General features: G+C 47.5%; 1 protein-coding gene across 1 annotated transcript; it reads right to left on the reverse strand.

Annotated features, from left to right (window-relative positions):
• Positions 1 to 19,459: 19,459 nt before the first annotated feature.
• Positions 19,460 to 21,646, reverse strand: IER5 (immediate early response 5). The gene has a single exon (XM_070384835.1). The coding sequence runs from the start codon at positions 21,404 to 21,406 to the stop codon at positions 20,432 to 20,434; it is 975 nt and encodes a 324-aa protein (XP_070240936.1). The 5' UTR covers positions 21,407 to 21,646; the 3' UTR covers positions 19,460 to 20,431.
• Positions 21,647 to 27,860: the final 6,214 nt, after the last annotated feature.

A 27,860-nucleotide genomic window follows, 5' to 3' on the forward strand; every position in this document is an offset into this window, starting at 1 on the left:
AGAATGCAGGGGTGAGCTTTCCCAGACCGAGAAAAACAAAACCCTACTCCTTCTGCCCTCTGCTCAGTGTTCAGGATACTGATAACGAATCCACAAGATGGGAAGACAAACTGCAGGATAAGTTATTAAATTTCAGGAAAGCTCTCCCAAAACACAAATCGATTGTTTTCACTCTGAGGCTTCCAAAGAACAAGATGCTGCCAAGCATTTGGATATTAAGTGAACAGAGATGCAAAGATACACTATGCAAATAATAGTCACATAACAAACCTCTTTAAATGTATAACTTAATACCTCTGGTACTGGACCACAGGCCAAAGATGGACCAAAGCACTTTCTTGTCTGTGTTCCTAGGGGCTGCAATTTGGGCCTTGGCCAGAAAAAGAGTGGAGGGAATATTAGAAAGCAATATGGATAAATATTTATTCCCTGAAAGGCTGAGTTTTAAAGTTAGTGGGTGAAAGGGACCAGGTAGGGGTAATAATAAAGAGTGAGATTAGGTAGAATTAAGAGATGGACCTTTATAAACTATATATCCCATTAAATGTGAAGTATTACAGACTATAAGAGTAGATTCACAAAGGTCCTCATAAAAGTTTTCTTAGAGGAGGTATAGTTCTATCTTGGGGCTTTTTATAGGGGGGAAAAAAGTTGTTTTTTCTTTTAAAGCTGACTTTGTTGAACAGAAAAGAAACAAAAGGAAATGGATACACAAAAAATGTAAGTTTTTAGAATCTGCGGCATACATTGAACTCTGCCCACCTCCCTTTAATATGTCCCTGAAAGCTTCTGACAATCCCCTTCAGGTTCAGGCAGGCAACCCCCCCTGGGGTTCTGGGATGACCTTGGGCTTGACTTTGGAGAGCTAAAAATGAAAGGAGTTAAAACAATGCAAAGCCCTCCCACCGGATTCCACCTTCTTCTGTTGGCCACTTCCTTCCTTCCCTCCTTTTTCCTTCCCTTCCTGCACAAGCTACTCTGCCCCACCTTCCTTCCTGGGGAGGAGGACCTGCCCTTTCCTCTTCTATCCATGGTGCCAAAGGATGAACAATGTGATGTTGGGGGGTGGGGTGGGGCATGGACCTGGGTGAGGGAGTCTAGAGGTGGGAAGAGGCAGATGCTGTATGACCTGAAGCAAAGAGTGAGCAAGCAGAGACAGTTTACTCCTCCAGTTGCATTTCATGGGTCTTTGGTCAGTTCTCAGAAGTTTCCTTTACCTAAGCCTACAATCAAAGAGACGGGTAATGGTGACGGCAGCAGAATTCCCAAAAGCCCACCAGAATGTCAGCTACACTGCCCAAACAATGAGATTTCAGGGTCACAGAAAAAGGGTGGTGTCAGCAAAAGCTGAGTGGGGTTAGAATTGATGCCTTCGAACTGTGGTGCTGGAGAAGACTCTTGAGAATCCCTTGGACAGCAAGGAGATCAAACCAGTCAATCTAAAGGAAACCAACCCTTGAATATTAATTGGAAAGAGTGATGCTGAAGCTCAAGCTCCAATACTTTGGCCACCTGATGCGAAGAGTACACTCACTGGAAAAGACCCAGATACTGGGAAAGATTGAGTAAAAGGGGACGGAGGACAGAGGATCAGACGGTTGCATGGCATCACCGACTCAATGGACATGAGTTTGAGCAAGCTCCGGGAGATGGTGAAGGACAGGGAAGCCTGGCATGCTGCAGTCTATGGGGTCACAAAGAGTCAGACAGGACTGAGCGACTGAACAACAGCAGCGAGAAACAAAAGAAAGCTCAATCTAGGTAGCCATTTGCAGTCTCCCTTCTGCTGTCCACAGTCCTCCGAGAGAAAAAGGTGGAAAGGAAACTGGGAAAGAGGCAGAGATGTCAAGAGGGTTTCGGGAAGTGAAAAGGCTGAGAACAGAAAGTAGCTTGTGTTAGGTAGGGGAGCCAGCGGCTAACAGAAAAGGTAAGACAGAGCAGTCGCGAAACAAAAGCGTTAAACCAGCAAAGGATGACAGCGTGGGGGAGGGGCAAGGTCAAATGGAGTCGTTTTTTAAGGCAAAGCTCTGGGGTGAGGGCCAAACTTGAGCTGGCGAGCACAAAAGAGAAGGCACTCCGGGAGGCGGCTGTGAGAGGTGGAACGAGTCAGAGATGACGATGAGAATGGAAAGAAATCAAAGGGTCCGTCGAGTGAAGGGGGGCACGAAGGAAACGCGCCTGGGAGGGCCCCGCTTTGTTAGGCGAGGGCGGCGGCGGGGGCTGCACGTGCAGCCGGGAGTGCCCGGGGCCGCGGGGCTCCACGCCGGGGAGCGCCCGGGGGGAGGCGCGACGCGCGGGGGGCGGCCCTCCAGTTACCCGGGCCTCTTGCCCGCGGGCCCCGCGCTACAAAAGGGGCGCATTGTCAAGTCCCAGGCCGCAGCAGATTGCGGCTGTCCTGCCATACCCTCGCACCCTGGCACCGCGCCACTGGCACCACCCGGGGGGTTGGAAATAGCTGCGCCGTTCCCATGGCGACCAGGCAGCGACTCCCGCCGCCCGCCCCAGGCAGGTCCCGCCCCGCCCGCTGCGCAGGTCCGCCGGCCAGCGCCAAAGCAGCCTCCCTCCCACCTGGGCGCGCCCCGCCCCCGTAACCTTGGCAACTGTGGCCGCGGCCGGCGGTTGCGGGGGGCACGACTCAGAGGACACCGCCCGGCCGGGTCCCGCCCTCCCGCCAGCTGCGCAGCGGGCGGGGGCCAGACCAACTCTCGGGCGGGGCCCCCGAAAGGCTGGGCCGCAGGCGCCACGGGAGCCGGCGCAGGAAGCCTTCCCTCCCGGCCGCCGGCCTGCCCGGAAAGGCGGGGCAGGGGAGGAAGCTTCGCAGCGGCCGAGGCTGCGGGAGTACTACGCGGCTCGCGTTGTCTCTTCGAAGCCTCCCCCGACCCCGCCTGACCTCCAGCCCCTCGAAAGCCTCCCGAACCTCCCCGCCCTTCCTCCGGCGATGGGTGGAGGCTTTGGCCGAGGGTCCCCGGCCTGCGCGGCCAGGTGAATGGGGAGGCCGGGAAAATAAAGCTCTCTCTCCTGCCCGACCGCCCGTAAGAACGGGGAAGCGTAGGCCGAGGGGTCTGGGCTGGAGGGGGAATCGCCGTCGGGCGCCGGGGTCGTCCGTTCCAGGGAGCCCTCCCAAAGTGCATTGCACTTGTGAAAAGTCCCTCTAGGTCCTGGATGGGATCGACGCCCCCACCCCGCCCCTCCCAGAGGAAGATTACCACAGTGCGTCACCCTCCAGCTTTTGTTTGTTGATGTGGTGTGCTAAAGTATTGCGGATCCTCAAGTGTCTCAGCTTCCAGGTGATTGGCTCAGAATTGAGACTGACCGACCAAATCGGGTAGGGTGGGGGGAGAAAGTGAAAGTAGCTTAGTAGTGTCGGACTCTGCGACCCCCTGGACTGTATCCGTGTAATTCTGCAGGCCAGAATACGGGAGTGGGTAGCCTTTCCCTTCTCCAGGGGATCTTCCCAACCCAGGGGGAGAAAGGGGCAGACCAAAGAATGTTCTTTCCGCCATCCCTCTTCAGGGGCGCAGCCTACCCCTGACTTCTTGGAAGGCGAACTCCTGCAGGGTAGAGACCTTGGCACTTAAAAGATTCTGAACAAAACGTTTAGTGAAGGGATATGATTAAAACCAGGTAGTGCTTACCTCATTCAGTTGTCCCGGGTGGGCAGGGCATCCGACGGGAATATACTTAAAGCATTCAAGGTTCGTTGAAATTTGGTCCCATATCAAAGGAACCTAATACAATAATTAATACTCTGCATTTGTAAAATCTTTTCGTCTTAAGAATGTTACCTCATTCCATATATATTTGCTGCTTCAAATTCCATAAAATTCCAAAGCAGAAGAAAGGATTCATATGGGGCAAATAAGTTTCCAGCTCTCCATGATCAGAGTGGAGCATGTAGAGTTGGCTTGGCTAGTTCTAAGAGCCCTAAGTTCTTTTTGAAGTGGTCTAGTGGGGTTACTTTAGTATGGTGGAAAGAGTTTGGGGATGTAAGTCAAAGGACCTAGGCATGAGACTTGCTGGGCCATTTAGGTGTAAATTTCCTCATCTGAGAAATGATTGTTGTGAAGATGAGATAATGTATAAAGTATTCTTCATAAGCCATAGGATGTGCCACACAAGTTCTTTGGTTACTGGGACACCTATAAACTGATATACAAGTCATAATTCATATACTGTAGCTGCAAAATGCCTTCCCATTAACTTTAATGGTTATTTCCCCAGATATACTATAAGACACAGACAATCTCTTTTCCAGGCACCTCTGAATGGGGGAAGAAATTCAGTTATTTTTCCAGGGCCACTCCTCCTGTATCCTTGGCTCAAATTGGCATCAAAACATCAGATGATTTCCTTTTTACTTCTTAGCCTATAAGATGGCTTCAACTACCACACAACCCCAGTGTAGACACCAAAACCCAAGCCCAGAAGAGCAGCCCCAATAAGAGACAGAAGTTATAAAAAGAATAAATGTTGACACAAGACCAGAAAGACAATCTGTTGTCCAGAGAACAAGAGGAAAGGGTCTGTGGACTCAGAGAGATGCCAGATCTGCAAGCTGGGGTGCCTAGGGGCGGGACTGAAGGGAGCTCTGTGTGCTCTTGAATCTCCTTTAATATTACTATGAACTGAATTGTGTTCCCAGTTCTTCCCTTGTGCATGTTGATGCCCTAACTCCCAATGTGACTGCAGGAGATAGGGTCTTTAGGAGGTAATTAAAATTAAGTGAGTGCACAAGGATTGTGGCTTTATAAGAAGAGGGAGAAGAGATTGCCCCATAACTATCACAGGTGTGTATACAATGAGAAAGCAACCATCTGCAAGCCAGGAAGAGAGCCCTCACTAGAACCCAACCATGCTGGCACACTAATCTCAGACTTCCATCCTCCAAAAGTACGAGAAAATAAATTTCTGTTGTGTAAGCCACCCAGTCTGCGACATTTTGTTACGGCAGCCTGAGCAGACTAAGACAAATATGTCTTGCTTGGAGCCGAGCACCCTTCCTACCACCTCTACCACCTGGCGTTTTGTTCAGCACTTCCACAGTTGTCTCATTTTTAATTCCTCACTGTGTGAGTTGGAATTGGCAGGATTTATTTTTAAATGAAAGAGCTAAAACTCAGAATGATTAAGTGACTGTGCTGAAAGTCACACAGACTGTGAATGGGCCAACCCAAAACTTAAGTCTCCCCAGTCGATAGCTAGTCAACTAATGCTAAGTACTTCCCATGTGCTTGATTCTGATGTGGATATTAGGACTAGAAAGATGATTTGTGATTTAGAGATGGGAAGGGCCCAGTCTGGTCAGAAAGAGAAACACGTGAACAAACCATTACAGCAAGGAGGACTGTCTACAAGAATAATTGGCCCAGTAGGTTTGTGGGGAAAGCATTCCAGGCAGAGGAATCCTGGGAAAACATGGCTTCTCGGGGAGCTACAGTCTGCTGAGAGCTAAGCACACTGGAGGGAAGAAAGAGGCAGAGATGGTCCACATGCCATTGGAGATACTGTTCCTCTTCCTCCTGCCCAAGGACTCTGATTGCCTCCCCAGTTCAGTTCAGTTCAGTTCAGTCGCTCAGTTGTGTCCAACTCTTTGCGACCCCATGAATTGCAGCACACCAGGCCTCGTATGCATCACCAACTCCTGGAGTTCACTCAGACTCACGTCCATCAAGTCGGTGATGCCATCCAGCCATCTCATCCTCTGTCGTCCCCTTCTCCTCTTGCCCCCAATCCCTCCCAGCATCAGAGTCTTTTCCAATGAGTCAACTCTTCGCATGAGGTGGCTAAAGTACTGGAGTTTCAGCTTTAGCATCATTCCTTCCAAAGAAATCCCAGGGCTGAGCTCCTTCAGAATGGACTGGTTGGATCTCCTTGCAGTCCAAGGGACTCTCAAGAGTCTTCTCCAACACCACATTTCAAAAGCATCAATTCTTCGGCGCTCAGCTTTCTTCACAGTCCAAATCTCACATCCATACATGACCACTGGAAAAACCATAGCCTGGACTAGACAGACCTTTCTTGGCAAAGTAATGTCTCTGCTTTTCAATATGCTGTCTAGGTTGGTCATACTTTTCTTCCAAGGAGTAAGCATCTTTTCATTTCATGGCTGCAGTCACCATCCACAGTGATTTTGGAGCCCCCAAAAATAAAGTCAGCCACTGTTTCCCCATCTATTTCCCATGAAGTGATGGGACTGGATGCCATGATCTTAGTTTTCTGAATGTTGAGTTTTAAGCCAACTTTTTCACTCTCCTCTTTCACCTTCATCAAGAGGCTTTTTAGTTCCTCTTCACTTTCTGCCATAAGGGTGGTATCATCTGCATATCTGAGGTTATTGATATTTCTCCCGGCAATCTTGATTCCAGCTTGTGCTTCTTGCAGCCCAGCGTTTCAAGTGGGCCTTAGAAAGCATCACTACGAACAAAGCTAGTAGAGGTGATGGAATTCCAGTTGAGCTATTTCAAATCCTGAAAGATGATGCTGTGAAAGTGCTGCACTCAATATGCCAGCAAATTTGGAAAACTCAGCAGTGGCCACAGGACTGGAAAAGGTCAGTTTTTATTCCAATCCCAAAGAAAGGCAATGCCAAAGAATGCTCAAACTACCGCACAATTGCACTCATCTCACACGCTAGTAAAATAATGCTCAAAATTCTCCAAGCCAGGCTTCAGCAATACGTGAACCGTGAACTTCCAGTTGTTCAAGCTGGTTTTAGAAAAGGCAGAGGAACCAGAGACCAAATTGTCAACATCCGCTGGATCATGGAAAAAGCAAGAGAGTTCCAGAAAAACATCTATTTCTGCTTTATGGACTATGCCAAAGCCTTTGACTGTGTGGATCACAATAAACTGTGGAAAATTCTGAAAGAGATGGGAATACCAGACCACCTGACCTGCCTCTTGAGAAACCTATATGCAGGTCAGGAAGCAACAGTTAGAACTGGACATGGAACAACAAGACTGGTTCCAAATAGGAAAAGGAGTACGTCAAGGCTGTATATTGTCACCCTGACTCCCTAGATCAGATCAGATCAGATCACTCGCTCAGTCGTGTCTGACTCTTTGCGACCCCATGAATCACAGCACGCCAGGCCTCCCTGTCCATCACCAACTCCCGGAGTTCACCCAGACTCACGTCCATCAAGTCAGTGATGCCATCCAGCCATCTCATCCTCTGTCGCCCCTTCTCCTCTTGCCCCCAATCCCTCCCAGCATCAGAGTTCTTTTCCAATGAGTCAACTCTTCGCATGAGGTGGCTAAAGTACTGGAGTTTCAGCTTTAGCATCATTCCTTCCAAAGAAATCCCAGGGCTGAGCTCCTTCAGAATGGACTGGTTGGATCTCCTTGCAGTCCAAGGGACTCTCAAGAGTCTTCTTAAACACCACAGTTCAAAAGCATCAATTCTTCAGCGCTCAGCCTTCTTCACAGTCCAACTCTCACATCCATACATGACCACTGGAAAAACCATAGCCCTGACCAGACGAACATTTGTTGGCAAAGTAATGTCTCTGCTTTTGAATATGCTGTCTAGGTTGGTCATAACTTTCCTTCCAAGGAGTAAGCATCTTTTCATTTCATGGCTGCAGTCACCATCTGCAGTGATTTTGGAGCCCAGAAAAATAAAGTCTGACACTGTTTCCCCATCTATTTCCCATGAAGTGATGGGACCGGATGCCATGATCTTCGTTTTCTGAATGTTGAGCTTTTTTTTTTTTTTTTTGAATGTTGAGCTTTAAGCCAACTTTTTCACTCTCCACTTTCACTTTCATCAAGAGGCTTTTTAGTTCCTCTTCACTTTCTGCCATAAGGGTGGTGTCATCTGCATATCTGAGGTTATTGATATTTCTCCCGGCAATCTTGATTCCAGCTTGTGTTTCTTCCAGTCCAGCGTTTCTCATGATATACTCTGCATATAAGTTAAATAAGCAGGGTGACAATAAACAGCCTTGACGGACTCCTTTTCCTATTTGGAACCAGTCTTGTTGTTCCATGTCCAGTTCTAACTGTTGCTTCCTGACCTGCATATAGGTTTCTCAAGAGGCAGGTCAGGTGGTCTGGTATTCCCATCTCTTTCAGAATTTTCCACAGTTTATTGTGATCCACACAGTCAAAGGCTTTGGCATAGTCCATAAAGCAGAAATAGATGTTTTTCTGGAACTCTCTTGCTTTTTCCATGATCCAGCAGATATTGGCAATTTGATCTCTGGTTCCTCTTCTTTTTCTAAAACCAGCTTGAACATCAGGAAGTTCACGGTTCACGTATTGCTGAAGCCTGGCTTGGAGAATTTTGAGCATTTCTTTACTAGCGTGTGAGATGAGTGCAATTGTGCAGTAGTTTGAGCATTCTTTGGCATTGCCTTTCTTTGGGATTGGAATGAAAACTGACCTTTTCCAGTCCTGTGGCCACTGCTGAGTTTTCCAAATTTGCTGGCATATTGAGTGCAGCACTTTCACAGCATCATCTTTCAGGATTTGAAATAGCTCAACTGGAATTCTATCACCTCCACTAGCTTTGTTCGTAGTGATGCTTTCTAAAGCCCACTTGACTTCACATTCCAGGATGCCCTGGCCAAAGGGGAGAACCAAACATAACAGAAATCAAGGCAGTCCTTAAGGGACCTAATATCCTTAAGGAGATACAACAGTAAACTCTGCAGTTAGGTTCACATTGACATTCTATAGTAAATTAGGTTTGTTTGATTGTCTGAGCTGGGGGTCTCCTAAGGGTTAGTTTATTACAGCACTAGCCATTTTGTAAATAATCGAAAATGTGCTTTAATTAGGAGAAGACATGAATTGCATACCTATGACTTTTACCAGCAACTGTCAGTGTTCACAGAATGGCTAGCTTCCAGAGGAATAAAGTCCTAAACTAATAGAGGATCATCCCTCACAATAGAAATGCAGAATCTGTTCTGAGAGCATTAGCCCAAGTTCTTAACAGATATGAGGATTCACTTTCTACTGTTTCCTCTATGAATACAAGTTGCATGCTTGTGTTTATCACATCTTGAATCCACTCTGCCTTTCAGGGATTTATTAAATTGCAGCACTCAAACGCCGTCTCTGGGGGACAAGACTGTAGGTTGGGGAAGAAATGATCCCAGAAGGGCTACTTGCACTCTCCCAGAAGCCAAGTACCAGAGCTTTGCCCACCTCCCCAGGGCACTCAGGCCGCACACAGGCCAACAACCAATGTAGGGGCTGGTTCTGGGATTTCAGCATCTCTCTGCCTGGGACCAAATGAGGACTATCACCTCTGCCTCACTGGAGACCTCATTAGAACTTGAACTCTGGTCTTCGTTCTTTCCAAGCAGGTTCAGTGCAGTGAGAAGTTGAGGGTAGAAGGGGGATCGGTAAACCCACAACTCCCAGAGCAGCACAAGTCCAACAGCCTCTGAGAACTGGACAGGAGTAAACAAGCAATTACCCACAAGACAGACTGGTAACTGGAGAGGTGGCTGGAAGGACTGATTCTGTTCACTGCCTGCAAGGATGGCTGCCTTCCCTCCAGCCCCCTCACCTCTTCCTAGCTTCTCAAGGCTAATTTCACCACCTTCTGCCTGCTTTCCAAGTGATAGTCCATCGCCCCAGGGCTGAGAGGCAGAAGGTTCTGTTCTGGCTACTATCTTGTTGGCCTGGCCATTGCCAGCATCACTGCTCTTTGTCTGTCCTGGGAAACGGGGAAAGAATCAGAAGGTGCTCCTACCCCTTCCCTACTCCAGTAACCCTACAGCCTTCAGAGCCTTTGGGGGAAGAGAATTTAGCAAGAAAGAGGTGACTCAGAATTTTCTTTGCAGAAACCAGAGTGGGAACCCAGCTGGGCTGCAGAAAGAATGGGGTCTGAGCAAAAGAAACCTCACATTCCTTTTTCTGTTTGGCTGTGAGCTCCCCCACTGACTACTGTTGTTAGGTCCCCATTCTTTTTTTCATTTTTTGTAGTCTGTGTGTGCATGCTCAGTCACGTTGGAGCCTTTGAGACCCCATGGACTGTATCCCATGAGGCGCTTCTGTCCATGGGATTCTCCAGGCGAGAATACTGGAGTGAGTTGCCATGCCCTCCTTCAGGGGATCTTCCCGATCGAGGGAGTGAACCTGCATTTCCTGTGTCTAATGCATTGAAGGCAGATTTTTTCCCCCCTCTGAACAACTGGGGAAGTCCACCTCGGTTCAGATCCTAACACTGAAAGGCCTCTACACAGATAAGATTAAGGGCCCACACTTATCTTCAAGGAATTTACAATCTGATGGGGAAGGGAGAAGGAAAGAATTTCAGGAAGTTACAAAACAAAACAAAAAACATGTACCTAAATAACAGTCAAGACAATGTCCCAGAGGTGTCTCGGGGCAGTGCCGCTGCAGCTGCTAGTCCAGTCATTTCTCACCGGAGTTATGGAACTGCTCTAACCAGCCCTGCCTCGTCCTACCTCCCGGCTTTCCTCTTCTTTCACTCTCAGTCTTTGGGAACTCAGTACAGAAATAACCTCCTCTTCCCAAGAACCCCTCCCTGATGCTCCAGTTAAGCACCCCTCATCAATGTCCCCGAAGCCTGAATTCCAGGGAGTTTTTCATCCCCCTCCCCCGTAAACATCAAGTTCCTTGCTGTCTCTGTACGTAGAGCCCAGCACAGAGTAGACAATAAACATAAAAGGCTGCATGCCTGCAGAGGAGTTCACAGAGAGTATGGGAAGTCATTAGAGGCTTTTGACTCAGAGGCTGATAATATCACGAAAACTCTCTGGTAAACTGAGTAATCCATTAGTTATTCAGTGCTAGGGGGAGGGAGGCTGAGGGAAAGGGGAGAACGAATGAAGTAGTGAGGGCTGGAAGAATGACGAAGTGGGGACCGTAAAGGGGATGGAAAATGATCTTCATGGGGAGGAAGAGCTAGAAGCGTGAGCTAGATGTTTGAGCTAGATGTTTGGATATGTTGGCAAAAGGGCGAGGTGAGGCAAGGCGAGGTCAAGGTCTGCACCCTTGGTGCCGGAGAAGGAACTAGAGTAGAGGAAGCAGACTGCAGTCACGGGAAGGCACTGGAAGTGGCGGAAAGGGGCTGCGCAGGAACTCACGGGAGGAGATGCTGTTGTTTAGTCCCTAAGTCGTGTCTGACTCTTTGCGACCCCATGTACTGTAGCCTGCCAGGCTTCTCTGTCTATGGGATTCTCCAGGCAAGAATAGAGTGGGTTGCCATTTCCTCCTCTAGGGGCTCTTCTTGACCCACGGATGGAACTTGTGTCTCTGGCATTACAGACAGATTCTTTATCGCTCCGCCACCAGGGCTTCCCTGAGAGGAGATGATCTGTTTGTTTTTAGAAATAGCTTCATCTAATGAGGACAGAGAGCAGACCCACTGGAGGAATTCTGAGCTCTGCGTTGATTTTGTCTCTCAATGATGTAAGCGTGGAAAGCTTAGCAAGCTAGGGTCTCACCTTGACCTGTCAAAACTTGTGATGAAGATCCAGGAATAAGGTTCCTCTAGTCCTCCAGCTTCGGTAGAAAACGCAACCCCCCACCCCTATCCAGTAGAGCTATTCATTCTTTTCCATTTTCTCTGTGTTCCAGAGGACTTTGCTGGGGCATAATGCAGCTTTCCATCTGGACAGGGCTGTGTTTGATCAAATACACTGCAGCTCTCAGTTCATTACCTTTTCCTCCTTCTCACATGCTTCCTGTTTTCTGACTCTTATTTTCGTCTTGTGTCTCTTGACATCATCACAGACATCTGTCACTCCTGCCTTCAACAGCTGTCCACCCCTCTCTCCTCTCCCATCTCCTTAAACCTCTCATCAGTTGCTTTAAGACACCTAAAACTGCTCAACTTCCCTCCCTCTTCTCAGCATCCAGAACCTCATTGTTGGACATGTCTCAACCTGTTCTTGGTCTCAGACGAATCCTCTGTAACACCGAGAATGACAGATGAGGTCAGACGTTCTTGGGAGGGGAGGAAAAGCAAAGTTCTTACCCAGGAACCCATGCTCATTCAAAACTAGCTTTCCAAATGAGAGCGTACTATGTGTGTGTGTATGTTTTCTGCTGACAAAACATCCAGTCCTGCTTTCCTCAGAGCACATGCATGTATTCTGATGCTTTAAACTCCTCATATCTAAAGAGGACAAAACATCATAAATATATATCTTTCGATTAGCAGCTGGCAGTGCTAGGGTTTCAGGGAGTGATCCTTTATCCTCCGGGATCCTCTCGCCCTTTGTTACCTTGCCAACTGGTATACTGGGGCTGGAGCTGCAAGAGTCTTCATGAGCCGAGAGTGAGGAAGAGAATGCAGGGCGGCTGATATTAACAAGGTCCCTGGAGTGATTTATGAGCTTCTCCAGGCTCCTTTTATTTGACAGGGGAAGGAAAAGAAAGTGTTTATTCCTTCTGATAAGAGACCCTTACTTAGTAGCTTATGTATTCAAAACCCATTCATCTCAATATAGCTGTTTCAGTGCCCACTGGCTCTGTCTTAAGACACACGCACACCCTTTCAATCGACCCAGCATCCTCTCTAGCCATTATCTTGGTTCTCTTTTGCCTTTTATGTCAAATTTCTTGAGGAGGAAGCTACAGCTGGAGCCTCCACAGCCTCTCCACTCTCTTTATAATCAAAATTTCTGTCCCATCTTCTGCCTGAATCTCTCTCAAAATTCACCAAGAACCATGTTTAGTTCAGTGGTCCCAGTTTCCTTAACTTTTATGTTGCCCATCTCTCTGAGCACAAGCCTGACTCCCACCTCTCCACCAACCATGGTCCTGCCAACAGTACCCTCTTCCTACTCCAGCCCTACCTTCATGCTTCCCCTTTACTAGGTCCCTTCTCTCCTGCCTGCAGTTTCTTCCTGCTCTCAGCTTTAAGGACCATCTCTAAACCTGGCCTTGCTCCTCCTGGGAAGCAGCATATGAAAAGGCCCAGAAGCTTGCGGCTAGTCCCATGTGGAGGAAGGAGTGTGTGAAGGAAGGAATGACTAGAGGGAACTAGACTTGGGTGACCTCAAGTTGAGAAGTTCACGCTAGACAGCCCCTCCCCCACCCCCCCCAGCCACGACCCTTCCCTCCAGATCACTGGAAATAACTTTTTTTTTAAATTGGAGTAGAGGTGATTAACAATACTGTGATAGTTAACAGGTGGATAGCAAAGGGACTCAGTTATACAGATACATGTATCCATTCTTCTCCAAACTCCCTTCCCATTTTTCCTTTCTTCCCTGGAAAGAACTCTGTATTTAATGTTCATGCAGGTCACCTAGGAATCTTGTTAAAAGCAGATGCAGTAGGTCTGGGGTGGGACCTGAGATTCTGCATGTCTGGTAGGCCCCCAGATGACCCAAGCTACTGGGTCAAAGACCATACTTTGAGGAGCAAGGGGCTAGATCACACTTAGCTATTGTCAGATTTTCTGGGGAGGGGCGGTAGTTTCTCTGTTGTTTTTGCATCTCATCTGGAGTGTAACCCACCCTACACGAGGGCCAGGATCCTGCTGTTTGCACTTCTGTATTTCCTATTGATGAGTTTCTCCTGGATGTTCCCGTAAATACTTAATTGATGGGACCCAGGGCTGAGTTGTTTATATCTTCGGACTTTGCTTTACAAACTAATTTATCTTTAAATCACAATTGTGAGGCAAGTAGATACTTTTTTTTTAAGCTATAAATAGAAACTGAGAAAGATGAATGACTCTCCAAGTAGTGAGTCACATTTTCATCAGATTCTGACCTACAAGTCCCTGGCTCAGAGGGATCCCAGTCCAGGGGTGAATTCCAGCACGGCCTCTGCTTGGGTTCTCACCTGGTCATTCAAGATGCCCTACTCACTCTCTGGACCTTGTTTCCTTTTTCCTGACAAGTAGGAGACCATTCCTGTCCGCCCTCCCCTCACAGAGGAGCTCAGGAGCTTTAAGAAGCGGCCAACTTCATGTTAGGCTGAGGCCAGATGCCTCATGCTGAGGTGACTAAAAGGTTGGGAAGCAGACAGCTGGGCCAGCCCACGCGCCGGAATCTCCCACACACCACATCTTTACAGCTGCCTTCCTTAGTGCAGACTAGGAGCGCCTGTTCAAAGACATTGTGAAAACCGAGGGAGTGGAATGCAGGGAGAAAACCACAGAAAGCACAGAGTAACAACGACCTCAGCATAGCGTCCCATGTACCCTAAGTTCAGCTTCTAAACGGAATCTCTGCTTTCAGGGATTTCTCCCACGGCCATAAACATAAAAGCAACTCTAGTCTAAAGTAGGTCATACACAGAGAGAAGGCTCGTGTTGATAAATGCACATGTCAAGGTGCTTCCACCCTTTTCCAAACCAAAAATAAAACTTGGAAATTGTCTGAAAAAAATGGAAGGTTGTGGCACAGTTTGAGAACAGCCAGGGAAGAGAAAGCCAGTGGGGTGCTGAAGTCCCTCAGCCCACAGCAGACCTTGACTGTGGGAGAACTTGACTCAGTGGTGATTCCCCCCACCATGATGACTGTCCTGGGCCGCACAGTCTCACCTCACAGTCTCCAGCTCACTTGCTGCCCATCACTTTTGTTGTGTGATTTCAGGGATTATGACTACTCCCACCCCTACTTCTAGTAACTCACTGTAAAAAGTTTCTATTAATCGATCAAAGTCTAAGAGAGGAGAGACAAAGCAAAGAAGCACTTAAGAGATTTCTTGAGACTTCCCTGGCAGTCCAGTGGTTAAGACTGTGCTCCCAATGCAAGGGGCGCGTGTTTGATCCCTGGTGGGGGAGTAAGATTCCCCCACATGGCATGCAATGTGGCTAAAAAATTAAGGGAAAAAAAAGAGACTTCTCCATTAGAGGGGCCTGTGGATTCATTACCTGTTCAGAAAGTGGCAAAGGAAGAGGGAGCTATGTAGCCCATGGGCTTCCCTGGCTTTTCCTTTCCTTTCCCCCATCTGGTCACAAGCCAAGCTGCTTTTCAGTGGCTGTTCCTGTTTCTAGGATAAATACTCCCGTACCCAGCCCCTACTATGCTGGAATCTGGGATTGGATGACCAGTAATCACAGATGTGACTTGATCGCTGGTAGGTAGTCTCTAGAGACTGCAAGCCTCGAAGTCAAGAAATCCAGCTCTGCTCCTTAGTGGTAGCATTCCCAATCAAAGCTCTTCCCTGCTTCTCAGACCTTTCCCCAAACATTAATGTGAGCACACTCAGAAAAGGATGGAGGGCAGGAATCTTAGACTCAGCTTCGACAGAAAGGCAAAACAGCTACAGCACTGAAGCAAGTATCTATGGCTCAAAGGGCAGGATGACGCTAGAAAAAGTCATACACTTGTATATCAACTTGGAGAAAAACTCTTAACCGGTGGTGTCCTGGGTTCAGGAAGTGCATCAAGTGTGGGGAGTAGCCTAAGGAAATCCTGCCTTCAGAGACAACTTCAGTTCTCTGAGAGGGAACAGAATGGTTTTCTTTGACCTTAGAGAAAGCAAGTTTCCAGCAGCCTCCCTGCCCCAAGACTTGGGAGGTCAAATGAGTTGAAGAACAAACAGGTGGGAACACATAGCTTTGGCACACCCCTGAGTTCTAGAAAAACTGAAAGGAGTCTTGCCTTGGCATCTCAGGGAATGACTGGGCTGGGGTACCTGACAGAAGCCCAGTCCTGAAAGCCCAGGGAGAAAACAGAAGGCTGGGATTAGGGCTACCCTGGTGCCTAAAAGGGGCAAAAAAGAAAAGCTGTGCCTCACCATCATCCTGTAAGTTACGAATGTGGTTTATCACACAAAGACTTGTTGTGACCGGGTCCTAGAAAACTCGATTATATAAAATATCAACAGGCCTACTTAATGCAGTCCCCAGAGAGACCTGCTGGGGAGACTTGGTGGTGATGACAGGGGCCAGCCCTTCTTCCTGCAGAGACCCAAAGCTGACAGCCAATACTGTTTCTCACCTACCCGGAAGTAGCATCCAGAGGTGGAGGCTGCTGCTGGTCAGCAGAGCAGGCAGGGAGAGGCCCTTTCAGGAATCCAGTCCCAGGAGGCTTCTCCCTCCCTCCTTGTAGGATTCCAAAGGTCTGAGATAAACCCCAGGACACAACCCAGCAATATCCCAGCTGGGCTATATTCTCCCAAGAGAGAGCAACTGCTGGAGAGAGATCTTATTTTTAAAACCCTCCTTCCCACTTGGGCTAGAAGGGCGGTGGCAGGCATTGGGGAAAATTGTGTTTGAATCAGGAAGGGGAAATTCTACTAGATGTGTTTATCCTTTTAGACTTTTTGTTCTTAATCTCTTCTCTAGGGCACCCTCCAGAATTGCTACTGAAAAACTCCCAGGTCCACAAGTTAAGATCACAATGATTCCTAACATCAACTCTGCTTCTACTGTCTTTTTCCTCCCAAGGCTTTCCGCTGGGTGGAATTTTAAATGTGAACAATGGTTCAAAGGCTGAGAGACAAACTGCTCATTACTGGAAAGAGTGCCAGGAATCCTGGGAAGCAGACCTCACTCCCCACCCGAGTTCTGTACCTAATCGGAATGGCTTCTTTTATAGTCACGGGAGGGTTGGATCAGTGTTTCTTTTCATTCCTGTCTTCTTCAAGGAACTTGCTGGGATAAAAGCAAGCCTAGGAGAATAAAAAATTCACAAAACAGGACAAGAATAAAATATTTAGGGCAAGAGATCAGGAGTTCTTTGGTTATTCAGTGAACTGAACTAACTCTACTTAAAAAAAAAAAAAAGTATAAGGAAATAAACGTCCATCAAACTGCATGTCACAGTGGGTATTACCCTCTTGACCTCATCTCACAGGCTCTAAGCCAAGTAGTTATGCCTAGCAAGTTGGAGACTCAGATTAATCCAATGATAAAAACAGAGTTTTGTCATTATGAATTGTTCCTAATATTTATTATATCTTTATTCTGAGAAGCATTCTACCAAAATTGTTAGATGGTCCATCCGCTTCCATTTCTTATCCCCAGATCCAATCAGTGGTGAATGGTAGGAATACAAGGGTTATTATCACTACATTAGGTGCCTTAGGGCAAACGCAGTGATGTTGGAGGGGCAGTTCAAGCTTTCCAGCATTAGTTCCTTTCCGCAAATATAATCACTGGTTTCTGAGAGGGAATACAAGTTTAAACAGTCACAGTTGAGATGTTACTGAAACTGACCACCTCTATTCACTACTCATGTGATCTTCCTGGAGTCCTTGTCAGAAAGCACTTTAAATATCTGGAAAAAATGTTTCCAGACCAGATCTGAGGTTACATTGATCAAAAAATTCCCTCCCTGAGTGGTTAAGAAGTGGTTCAGTACTAAAACTACGTTTCATTTCTGGTCACACTGAATCTGATAACCCCATCCTGGCATTGGGAAGGCTCTTTTCCAGGACCTATCAATTAACATGGCTTAAGAAACATTCTATGCCCAAGCAATTCAGGCTAAAAATAACTCTGTGGGCTATTTTTTTTTCCCTCTCTGGCTCATCCACAGAAAGCATTTGTATGTCAACAAGATCTCTGCTCCTTGAATGTTTTCACTCTTGCTTACTCCTCGCTGAAAATAGAGCTGTTTAATACAATCAGAAAAGTCACAGGGTTGGTGAGAGACACACAGAACAGCAAAACTGTTCTAAGCTTTGTGGACTGCCCAGTGTCCAGAGAAAAACAAGAATAAAAGAACCTGGAATTCACAGATTGGATTAATTTCGAAACAGACTCTCCTTTCCCCTCCTTTCTTACAAATATACACAATTCTTTTGACCATAGATCTGATTTATACACAGAACTCACTTCTACATTAACAACTAACAATTGTATGCTTACTTATCCTATGTATGATGTGCTTTTCTAAAAACTTTAGAGGCATTAATTTTCACAACCCTACAAGGTAGGCACAATTATCTCAATTTCATAACCGAGAAAAAATTAAGGCACAGAGAGATGAGGTAACTTGTCCAGGATCCCTCGGCTAGTAAGTGGCAGAGCCAAGATACAAACTCAGGAAGTCTGGCTCCAGAGCCCAGCTCTAACCATGACATATACTGCTTCTACGATAAAAACTCATCTTTACTGATTTCTCCAAAGCTGTATTTCCCTATCAAATATATCCATTTACCGTTTCTAAACTAAGCAGACTCATGGTCCCATGGTTCATCTTAATGTGAAAATAAGGATCAATGGCGATTTTCATCTCAAGCAAAATGTATCAACTCAAACACACCAAATGTTCCCTTCTTTCAAATATAAAAATGCACTGAGTTGTTCAAGCATAATAATTACTTTCTAGCAACAGGAAATGTTTGCAAAATTAAGGCCCTAGACACCTCCAGTTTAAGCAGTCCCACTCAATGGATCTCTTGTGGCTGTAACTGAAGTAGCTAATCTCTGAAAGCAAAACAAGTCAATGTTAACAAGACCCTGATTAGAGAATGTTTAATTTTATGAATATATTATTTATGGTGATGGAGCATAAAGTAGAAAATTCCTTTGACTTAACCAGTCACAGATAGATTTGCAAAAATACCAAAACATGGGGCCTACTGGCCTGACAGAAGTTTACACTGTCAGGACTTTAGGGAGCAAAGCACTCCCTTATGCTTCTGCTCAAAGGCAATAATCCCTTCTTAGAGGTTTGTCTCCTTTCCTCAATTTTTCCCACCTCATAAACACCCAGTTTATTCATAAGCTATTTTAGACCAGTTCCATCTTTTAAAGTACTAGCAACCATATTTTAAGACACCATTCTCTGATTTGCTTCTGAGAGATTACTGACTACCCTTCAAATACTGAACATTCTGCCTTAGACCCCCCAAAAATGTATCAATACATTGACTTGGCTGTCAAAGTATTTATTTACCATGACCCACAGCCAAAACACTGATGTCACCATTTGGGTGACAAAAACAAACAAATCAGGCTTTGCTAATTCATCTAGCCCTCCTTGGCCTCCAACCTTATCTAGTTTGACACAAGCTATTTCCTTTCACTGATGCATTTACTTTCTACAGACATAATTTAAAAAAAAATTTTTAAAGCACTGAAATTTCCATCCTGACATCCACTGGAATGCAGAGGTGTAGACCTGACCAGCTGGCCATGTCAGTCTCAGCAGTTTCCCTCAGGTTTTATTAATAACAGGAAACTAAAAGTTTTAGTGAAAAACACTTTTGTGGATGGGAAGGGCCTCAGAAGTTGGCACTTAGGCTATTTAATATTGGACATTGTCAGATTGGGCTAAAAATCAAATTGCCTAAATTGACTTTAGAAAAGGGAGTTTTAGTGGCAGGTTTCAAGAAACTGGCAGACCACTGATATTAGTACCTAACAGCAGTCTTCTGATGTGAGGGAGAAAGCTTAAATGTGCCTCTCTCCATAATTAATGAAGTCAGCAAACAATGTCCCCAGTCTGCACAACTGTTATTAAGAACCACATCTTCAATTTTCCAGGAGGACCATAGGTGCCCTCCTCCCACTTCCCTCACAACCCGGACAGGCGATTTACACACAAGGAGGCAGTGAAGTTGCTTCAAAATATTTAATACGTGTTAGACACGTAAAGTTACATTTTTATACAAAAGTCAATACAACGAAGGAGAAAATACTGTACAAAAACCTTGTCAGTTCCCCCAACCTTTATACAACAAAGACTGGAGTCACTATCTACAAAACCATAGGACCTTTCCACTTAGGGCTTCTGTCTGTAAACTTTGTTTCCTTAAACACTTTTTAAAAGCACTGTGTAGTAGTTCTGATCTAGAGCTTTTAAAAAATAAATCTTTTCTCTATAAACTCCATTATTTCCAAGCTTGAACTCTTCTGTGAAGTTCATCAAGTTTTTTTTTCCCTCCGTGAGGAAGACAAGGGCCGCTAACACTCCCTTTCCCCGAGTAATCACAGGGTATAAACGTTTCTTCAGTGACAGAGAAAGGTGGGGAAGGAGAGAAATAATACAAGTCTCTACTCCAGACTAAATCCCTCTAGTCCGAGGAAATCCTGGGAGGAAACGCCGCTCCTGGCCTCGGTGCAGTTCTAGCTTTCATGTAAGAGGTGTGTGTAAAGTCCCTTCCTCCCCCGAGAGCGAACGGGGAACTCCCCGGCCCCGGCCTTTTTCGCCGCTTCCTTCTCGGCGCTGCCGGCAGAGGAAAGTCCCTGTCTGCCCCAATCTCCTAAACCGCGGGGAAGGGGTGACGCTCTCCAGAGGGGCAAAATAGCCTTAATTCAACGAGACAAACTGACATACACAGACACAGACACTAAAGTCCACGATCGCCGTCCTCTTCCAATAAGTCTCCCACTCCGAAGTCTCCAGAGGAGACCCGAGAGGCTCGGCCCAGGCGGCCGCCAAGCCCAAGGGCAGTCTGTGCCGCCCGGCGGCACCCGCTCGCGCTCGGCGCCGACGGCCTCGGGGGCGTCCTCGCCGCCGGGAGAGGCCCAGCCCTCACGTCGGGACGCCAGCTGCTCAACTTCCTCTCCGCATGGGGTCCGCGGGGGCTCAGAAGGCCACGATGGCAGTGCTCCAAGGGTTAATGTCTCTCAGCACCGGCTTATCGCAGCAGATCTGCCCGGGCTCGGCGGCTTCCGGACCGCTCTCCTCTCCCTCCGCTTCCTCCCGGCCGCCCCCGGGGCTTTTCCGTAAGAGTCCCGAGAAGCTGGAACCGAAGATGCTAATGAGGTTAGCCACGTTACCGGTCTCCATCTCCTCCTCCTCCTCCGCGGCCGCCGCCGCCCCGCCCGGCTGCTCCTCTGAGTTCCGGCGGGGTTTCTTGAGCGGGGTCGAGCCGGGCGCCGGGCAGTCCGCGGGGCCGCAGCCCACCCCCGCCGCGCCGCGCTTTCTGGCACAGACAGGGGGTGACGCGGGGGGCTCAGCCGCGGCGGGGCGCGGCGCGCGGCAGCCGTCCACGCGAGGGGCCGCGCTCAGCCTGTCCTCGTCCCCCGGGGGGCAGCCGCAGGGGCCGCGCGCTGCCTTGGGCCCCTGGGGGAAGACCCCCGAGACTTCGGCGGGACCCCCGGCTCCTCCGATCGCCGTCTCTCGCGGTCCCTCCACGCGGCGCCAGGCAGCTTCCGGCGCCTCCGCCTCTCCGCCCTGAAGAGTGTCCCCGGCGGCCGTCACCGTGGCCGCGGGCTGCGCGTCACCCGCCCTTGGCACTTCTGGGACGGCAGGGCGCTCCGGCTGAGGCTCGGGCTCCGGCCAGGCGGCACGGCCGGCCGGCGGAGGTGGCTCCCCCCAGCCCGCGGGTGGCCCGGCCGCCGACTCCTCGGGCTGCTGCGGCGGCGCCGGGGCCCCCGGGTGACCGGCCAGGTAGAGACCGGGGCACGGGTCGCTCAGGTAGACCTGGCGGGCGCTGCGGAGCACCAGCGAGACCAGGAGGTTCTTGTGCAGCTTGATGCCGCCGCGCTGGACCCGCGAGTTGTAGATCTTGCCCAGGGAGATGCTGACGATGCGGTGAGCCTCCAGTTTGAACTCCATCCTGCCTCCTCCTTCCCAGGGCTGGCGCGGAGGTGAGGGGGTGAGCCCCGGCCCACGTTCCGAAGCTGAGACGGGAACAAGAAGTACCAACAAGTCCGCCACGGGGGGTGGACCCTCGGTCTGTGAAGACTCTTGAAGAGAAAAGGCTCTGACGACGCGCTCACTAGCCTCCACGCCCTCCCCACTACAGTAACACAGCCAGTTTCCCGTCCGGTCGCTAACTGAAGGCAAGCTGGCCGCCCGGCCCCTTATAAAGGCCTCTCGACAGCCAATCGCGAGAGGCCGCCAACCGTTCCAGGGCCATCGGCGCGCCCTCGTGCGCCTCGAGCGGCCAATCAGAGACCGAGGAGGGGCGCCAGGGCTATTCGAACGTTAGTCCCGCGGAGAAGGTTCTTAAAGGGGGAGACGCGCGCGACCGCCTGCAGGCGGTTACCCCAGACAGTGCTGTGAGCGCCGGTGATGCGGAGAGCGGGACAGCCACGGTGTTGTTTGGCCTTAAAGGTGCTGGCCTGTGCGCTGCTTCCCGGAACCAGAGCGAACTAAACCATTCGAACTTTCATCTGAGTATCGTGGTGGACTTTGTTCGGCAATAAAGCCTCGATCCTTCCTGGATCAGCTCTCCTCCCATTCCCACCCCGCACCTCCGTTTCCAAGGCGACATACACCTGTAAGCTCCGCGCAACCTAACAGAAATGGAGACGAAGGCAAAACGCGGCACAGGATTCGCCTAGATAACATACTTTTGCTACAAGATATTTAGCAGATATTAATCTTGGATAAGTCCCTTGCCTCCTAAAGTCACATACACTCTAGTACCTGTCAATTTTAACACCGAAGAAAGAAAACGGGGGTTCTAAAAGTTCCAAAGTTTTTGTCTACTCAGGAAGGTTTTGTGTCTACCTACAAAGTTTTTGGTTTTCTATTTAAGCTAGTATTTATCATTTTGTTCTCTAGTTTCTAGAACCAATACAGTTGTAACATCAGTTACAGTGAACGGTGGTTCACGTTCTTGACAACGATTTTTCTTCAACACTAGGACTGACCAATCCACCCTTGGGGGAAAAAAAATCTAACATGTTTTAAAAGTACAAATAGAGAAGTCCTGTATTCCCATCATGATGTCATAATTTTATTTTGTGTCAAGGAAAAAATTTAGGGGAAGAGTGTTCCAGAATTTTCTGGTCAGTCGATGGCTTAGTCTATTTACTGATCCTTACACCAGAGGGTTGTCCAGGGTCCTAGACTGGGTTCCTGAGAGTAAATTTGAGTTAGTCCCAGCTAAGCTCCACCACAGACCTGCCTGATGCTGGGTAAATAACCTCAGGATGCTTCAATTTCTCCAAGTCTAAAAAGGAGAAATCACATACGCATCTGCATATCTTCCCATGAATGACAACTCTCATCCACAATCTGAGTCACCAAACTAAGCACAGTTTTCCTGAAGTCCATGTGGAACGCTAGCCTGATCTTGCATCAGGATTTGGCCAAGTAATGTATTTAGTTGGGAAAAGTACTAGTGAAAGGCAGGTTTGATTAAGCTAATTCATAATCAGGATGTGATAGCTCAGTAATTATCTATCCTCACAACTTAATGATGATTACAGACACTAGTCCATAAGACCCAGAGTTCCTCTTCTCTAGAAATTTTCAGCTCACCTAAAGAAGGAGATAAAAGGACAACACAAATAATTGCAAAAGCAAGCCGTGTGTTTCATGTAATAATGAGCAATTTTTTTCTTCTATTTTCTCTTTCTTTGAGAGCTAGTCATCACTATAAAACACTAAGAACACAGGCTCTGAAGATAAGCTTCCTGAGTTGCGATCCCAGCTCTACTTTTTGCCTGCTGTGTGACCTTTGGAAAATTAATTCACTTCTCTGTGCCTTTGTCTTTTTTGTCTTAAAATAGAGATCATAGTAATAGTGCCTACCTCCTAGAGCTGTTGTGAAGAGAAAACAAGGTATCACATGCTAGCAATGGAAGTTTAGAGCATCACACCTTACATGACCTGGGGTGGAAAAAGACAAGGAAAGGAAGGATCCTAGATGGAACAAAGAATTTGTATTTGAGGAGGGTGTTGAAAATCCCAGAGGTAGGGTCCACAAGTTCCAAGCAGCAGGGGCCACTGAGTCCATTGTCAGGAACACTTCATTTGGCAGGGGTCCCAGGCACCTATAGTAAGTGGAAAGACTGGAAATAGAGGCCGGGGTTACATGATAGAGGGTTGTGGATACCTATGAGAAGATGAGGAATCTAACAAAGACTGTTTACTAAGGGAACCACAGAACGGATTCTAGAACGGTCAGCACCCTTAATTGCCACTCAATTATAAAGGGGACCACTTAATTATGAAGATCTAGGGGGACTTTAGGCAAAGAGTAGTAAAGGTTGAACCAGGTGGAGGTAGTAAGAATGAAAAAGGCAAGAGACAAAAGGAACTTTAGTGATGATCTGGATGCTCTCCCCGACCCACACTGGTCCCTGACACACCAAGCCTTCCTGACCCACCTGAGCGGGGAGTCCCCCCATCCTCCATACAGCTTCATCACTGTCCCTGGTACTTCTTCCCATCATGCCTAGGGCTGCTCCCCAACTGCCCTCTGACCATAGGCAAGAGCCCATCTCATGTTTGTTACCAGGAGATACTGAAAATATTTTACAACTGTAGGACACAGGCACTGACCATCTGGTCCTGGAGGCCCTTCCAGTGCAGGGGTTTTGGGCAGGCACCTGCAGGAGGGGCTGTGTGTCCTGAAAGAGGGGCACTCAAGAGTTTCTGCCAACTGGTATGGCAGCATTTCAAGGTTATGACATCTGAGGTGGCCATACCAAGTGCATGGTGCTTTAATCACTAAGTCGTGTCTGGCTCTTGAGACCCCATGGGCTGTATGTAGCCCACCAGGCTGCTCTGTCCATGGGGTTCTCCAGGCAAGAATACTGGAGTGGGTTGCCATTTCCTTCTCCAGGGGATCTTCCTGACCCAGGGATTGAACCCAGGTCTCCTGCACTGCAGGCAGTTTCTTTACCAAGTGATCTACCAGGGAAGCCCACCAAGTGCATACACACTTGGATTAATGAATTCCACTACAAACAAAGGTAGTGGAGGTGATGAATTCCAGTGGAGCTATTCCAAATCCTGAAAGGTGATGCTGTCAAAGTGCTGCACTCAATATGCCAGCATATTTGGAAAACTCAGCAGTGGCCACAGAACTGGAAAAGGTCAGTTTTCATTCCAATCCCAAAGAAAGGCAATGCCAAAGAATGCTCAAACTACTGCACAATTGCACTCATCTCACATGCTAGTAAAGTAATGCTCAAAATTCTCCAAGCCATGCTTCAGCAATATGTGAACCGTGAACTTCCTGATGTTCAAGCTGGTTTTAGAAAAGGCAGAGGAACCAGAGATCAAATTGCCAACATCCGCTGGATCATGGAAAAAGCAAGAGAGTTCCAGAAAAACATCTATTTCTGCTTTATGGACTATGCCAAAGCCTTTGACTGTGTGGATCACAATAAACTGTGGAAAATTCTGAAAGAGATGGGAATACCAGACCACCTGACCTGCCTCTTGAGAAACCTATATGCAGGTCAGGAAGCAACAGTTAGAACTGGACATGGAACAACAAGACTGGTTCCAAATAGGAAAAGGAGTACGTCAAGGCTGTTTATTGTCACCCTGCTTATTTAACTTATATGCAGAGTACATCATGAGAAACGCTGGGCTGGAGGAAGCACAAGCTGGAATCAAGATTGCCGGGAGAAATATCAATAACCTCAGATATGCAGATGACACCACCCTTATGGCAGAAAGTGAAGAGGAACTAAAAAGCCTCTTGATGAAGGTGAAAGAGGAGAGTGAAAAAGTTGGCTTAAAGCTCAACATTCAGAAAACGAAGATCATGGCATCCGGTCCCATCACTTCATGGGAAATAGATGGGGAAACAGTGGAAACAGTGGCTGACTTTATTTTTCTGGGCTCCAAAATCACTGCAGATGGTGATTGTAGCCATGAAATGAAAAGATGCTTACTCCTTGGAAGGAAAGTTATGACCAACCTAGACAGCATATTGAAAAGCAGAGACATTACTTTGTCAACAAAGGTCAAGGCTATGGTTTTTCCTGTGGTCATGTATGGATGTGAGAGCTGGACTATAAAGAAAGCTGAGCACCGAAGACTTGATGCTTTTGAACTGTGGTGTTGGAGAAGACTCTTGAGAGTCCCTTGGACTCCAAGGAGACCCAACCAGTCCATCCTAAAGGAAATCAGTCCTGAATATTCATTGGAAGGACTGATGCTGAAGTTGAAACTCCAATACTTTGGCCACCTGATGCAAAGAGCTGACTCATTTGAAAAGACTCTGATGCTTGGAAAGATTGAGGGCAGGAGGAGAAGGGGACGACAGAGGATGAGATGGTTGGATGGCATCACCGACTCAATGGACATGGGTTTGGGTGAACTCCGGGAGCTGGTGATGGACAGGGAGACCTGGTGTACTGCGGTTCATGGGGTCGCAAAGAGTCGGACACGACTGAATGACTGAACTGAACTGAATAATGATATTGTTGGCCAGGCCCTGAGCTCGCCACTGTAGAGGCATTATACGTCATCCTTACAAAGTTCTGAAAGTAGATGTCTTTATCTCCATTTACAGGTGAGGAAACTAAGACTCTAAAAAGTTAAGTGATTTTCCAGAAGTCATACAGCTGTAGATGGAAGAGAGTGCACTTCAGCTCTGAATCTGTTTAATTCTAAAGGCTGGTGAGTTTGGGGCTCAGGGGCTAGATTACCCTTGTTTCACTTCTTGCTGTTGCCTTTAGGAAAGTTATTTCACATCTAGGTGAAATAAGTAAATCATGTTTTGTAATGGGCAAGTTATTTCATCTTTCTGTGCCTCAGCCACCTATTGTATACAATGGGAATTATAAGCATACCTACAGTGTTTAATACAGTTCTGAGTACCACACAAGTATTTATTTCTCATAATTGTCATTATTATACTAGTGCCTAGCTCAGTACTAAGCACATAGTAGGTATACTGTTAGCACTTGTTGAATTTTGAATGCTTTTTTTATTATACCAACTAGTAGGTGCTCACTAAATGTCTGCTGCTGCTGCTGCTAAGTCGCTGCAGTCATGTCCGACTCTGTGCGACCCCACAGACGGCAGCCCACCAGGCTCCCCCATCCCTGGGATTCTCCAGGCAAGAACACTGGAGTGGGTTGCCATTTCCTTCTCCAATGCATCAAAGTGAAAAGTGAAAGTGAAGTCGCTCAGTCGTATCCTACTCTTAGCGACCCCATGGACTGCAGCCTACCAGGCTCCTCCATCCATGGGATTTTCCAGGCAAGAGTACTGGAGTGGGGTGCCATTAGCTTCTCCGCAATAAATGTCTACTGACTTCAAATTGAGCATGATCGTTGTTATTGTCAGGAGTTCCTCAATCTTGAGACAGTAAAACAGAACCTTGAGAACTCATATCCAGAGGACCTGAGCTCTCAGGATCAGCAAGCTTCATCTTCACCTGCCAAAAAAGTGGGAAAGTATAGAATGTATTCTTCTAAGCTTTAGAAAGCAGTTAGAATTTGCTGTCATCTTCAGGATTTTCTCAGTTAAAAAGAGTAATTGGTAGCATGATGAGACTGGGGGTATCAGAAGGACAGAGCAAGCAACTGCTTTAGAAGTGGCCAGAGGATGTCCATGAAGTCTGTCTTGCCCTTCCACCCCATTTATCCATTGGGCACAAGCAGCTTAGTACACTGAGTGTAGTCACAGCTATCCCCACTCAAGTACTGTCTAAGCTCTGATCTGAGGATTCGTTTTAACACAAGGCCTGTCTGCCTACTTCTACTGACTTTATTTCTGGTTTGCATGACTAGGCATTATTATCAGATGATGACAGAGCTAATATTGCCTTAAATGGGGTCTAGTCAATATAAGAACAATGCAAACCCGCTAGGGATCATGGATACAATGTTGTTATGTAGTAGCTACGACATGTCTGACTCTCTTGCAATCCCACAGACTGTACCCTGCAGGCCCCTGTGTCTATGGGATTTCCCAGGCAGGAATACTGGAGTGGGTTGCCATTTCCTTTTCCAGGGGATCTTCCTAACCAAGGGATAGAACTCATTTCTCCTGCATTGGCAGGTGAATTCTTTAGCACTGAGCCACCAGGGAAGCCCCATGCATACAATAGCTCTGTGATAAGTAACCATGGTTAAGAAGTGGGCAAGTGAAATACAAATTATCTGCACTGTACCTACCTTTCAATGTTTGAAATTTGGAATTTGAGAGGAGTGAAAGTTGCTTTATGTAAATGAGTAATCATTTGTGTGACATCCCCGTTCTTTAGGAGGAAAACTCTGCAAAAGCATACTATAAGCACTTTTATGTAAATAATACTGCCCTTGCTCTTCTGAAACAGGCAATCCTCATTTCAACTTTCTCTCACTAT

Source organism: Bos mutus, chromosome 16 (assembly GCF_027580195.1).
Source record: "Bos mutus isolate GX-2022 chromosome 16, NWIPB_WYAK_1.1, whole genome shotgun sequence".
Lineage (NCBI taxonomy): Eukaryota > Metazoa > Chordata > Mammalia > Artiodactyla > Bovidae > Bos > Bos mutus.

What these genes read in the sequence shown, in the direction of transcription:
- IER5 (XM_070384835.1), bottom strand. Translation starts at nt 21,406, where the DNA reads ATGGAGTTCAAACTGGAGGCTCACCGCATCGTCAGCATCTCCCTGGGC.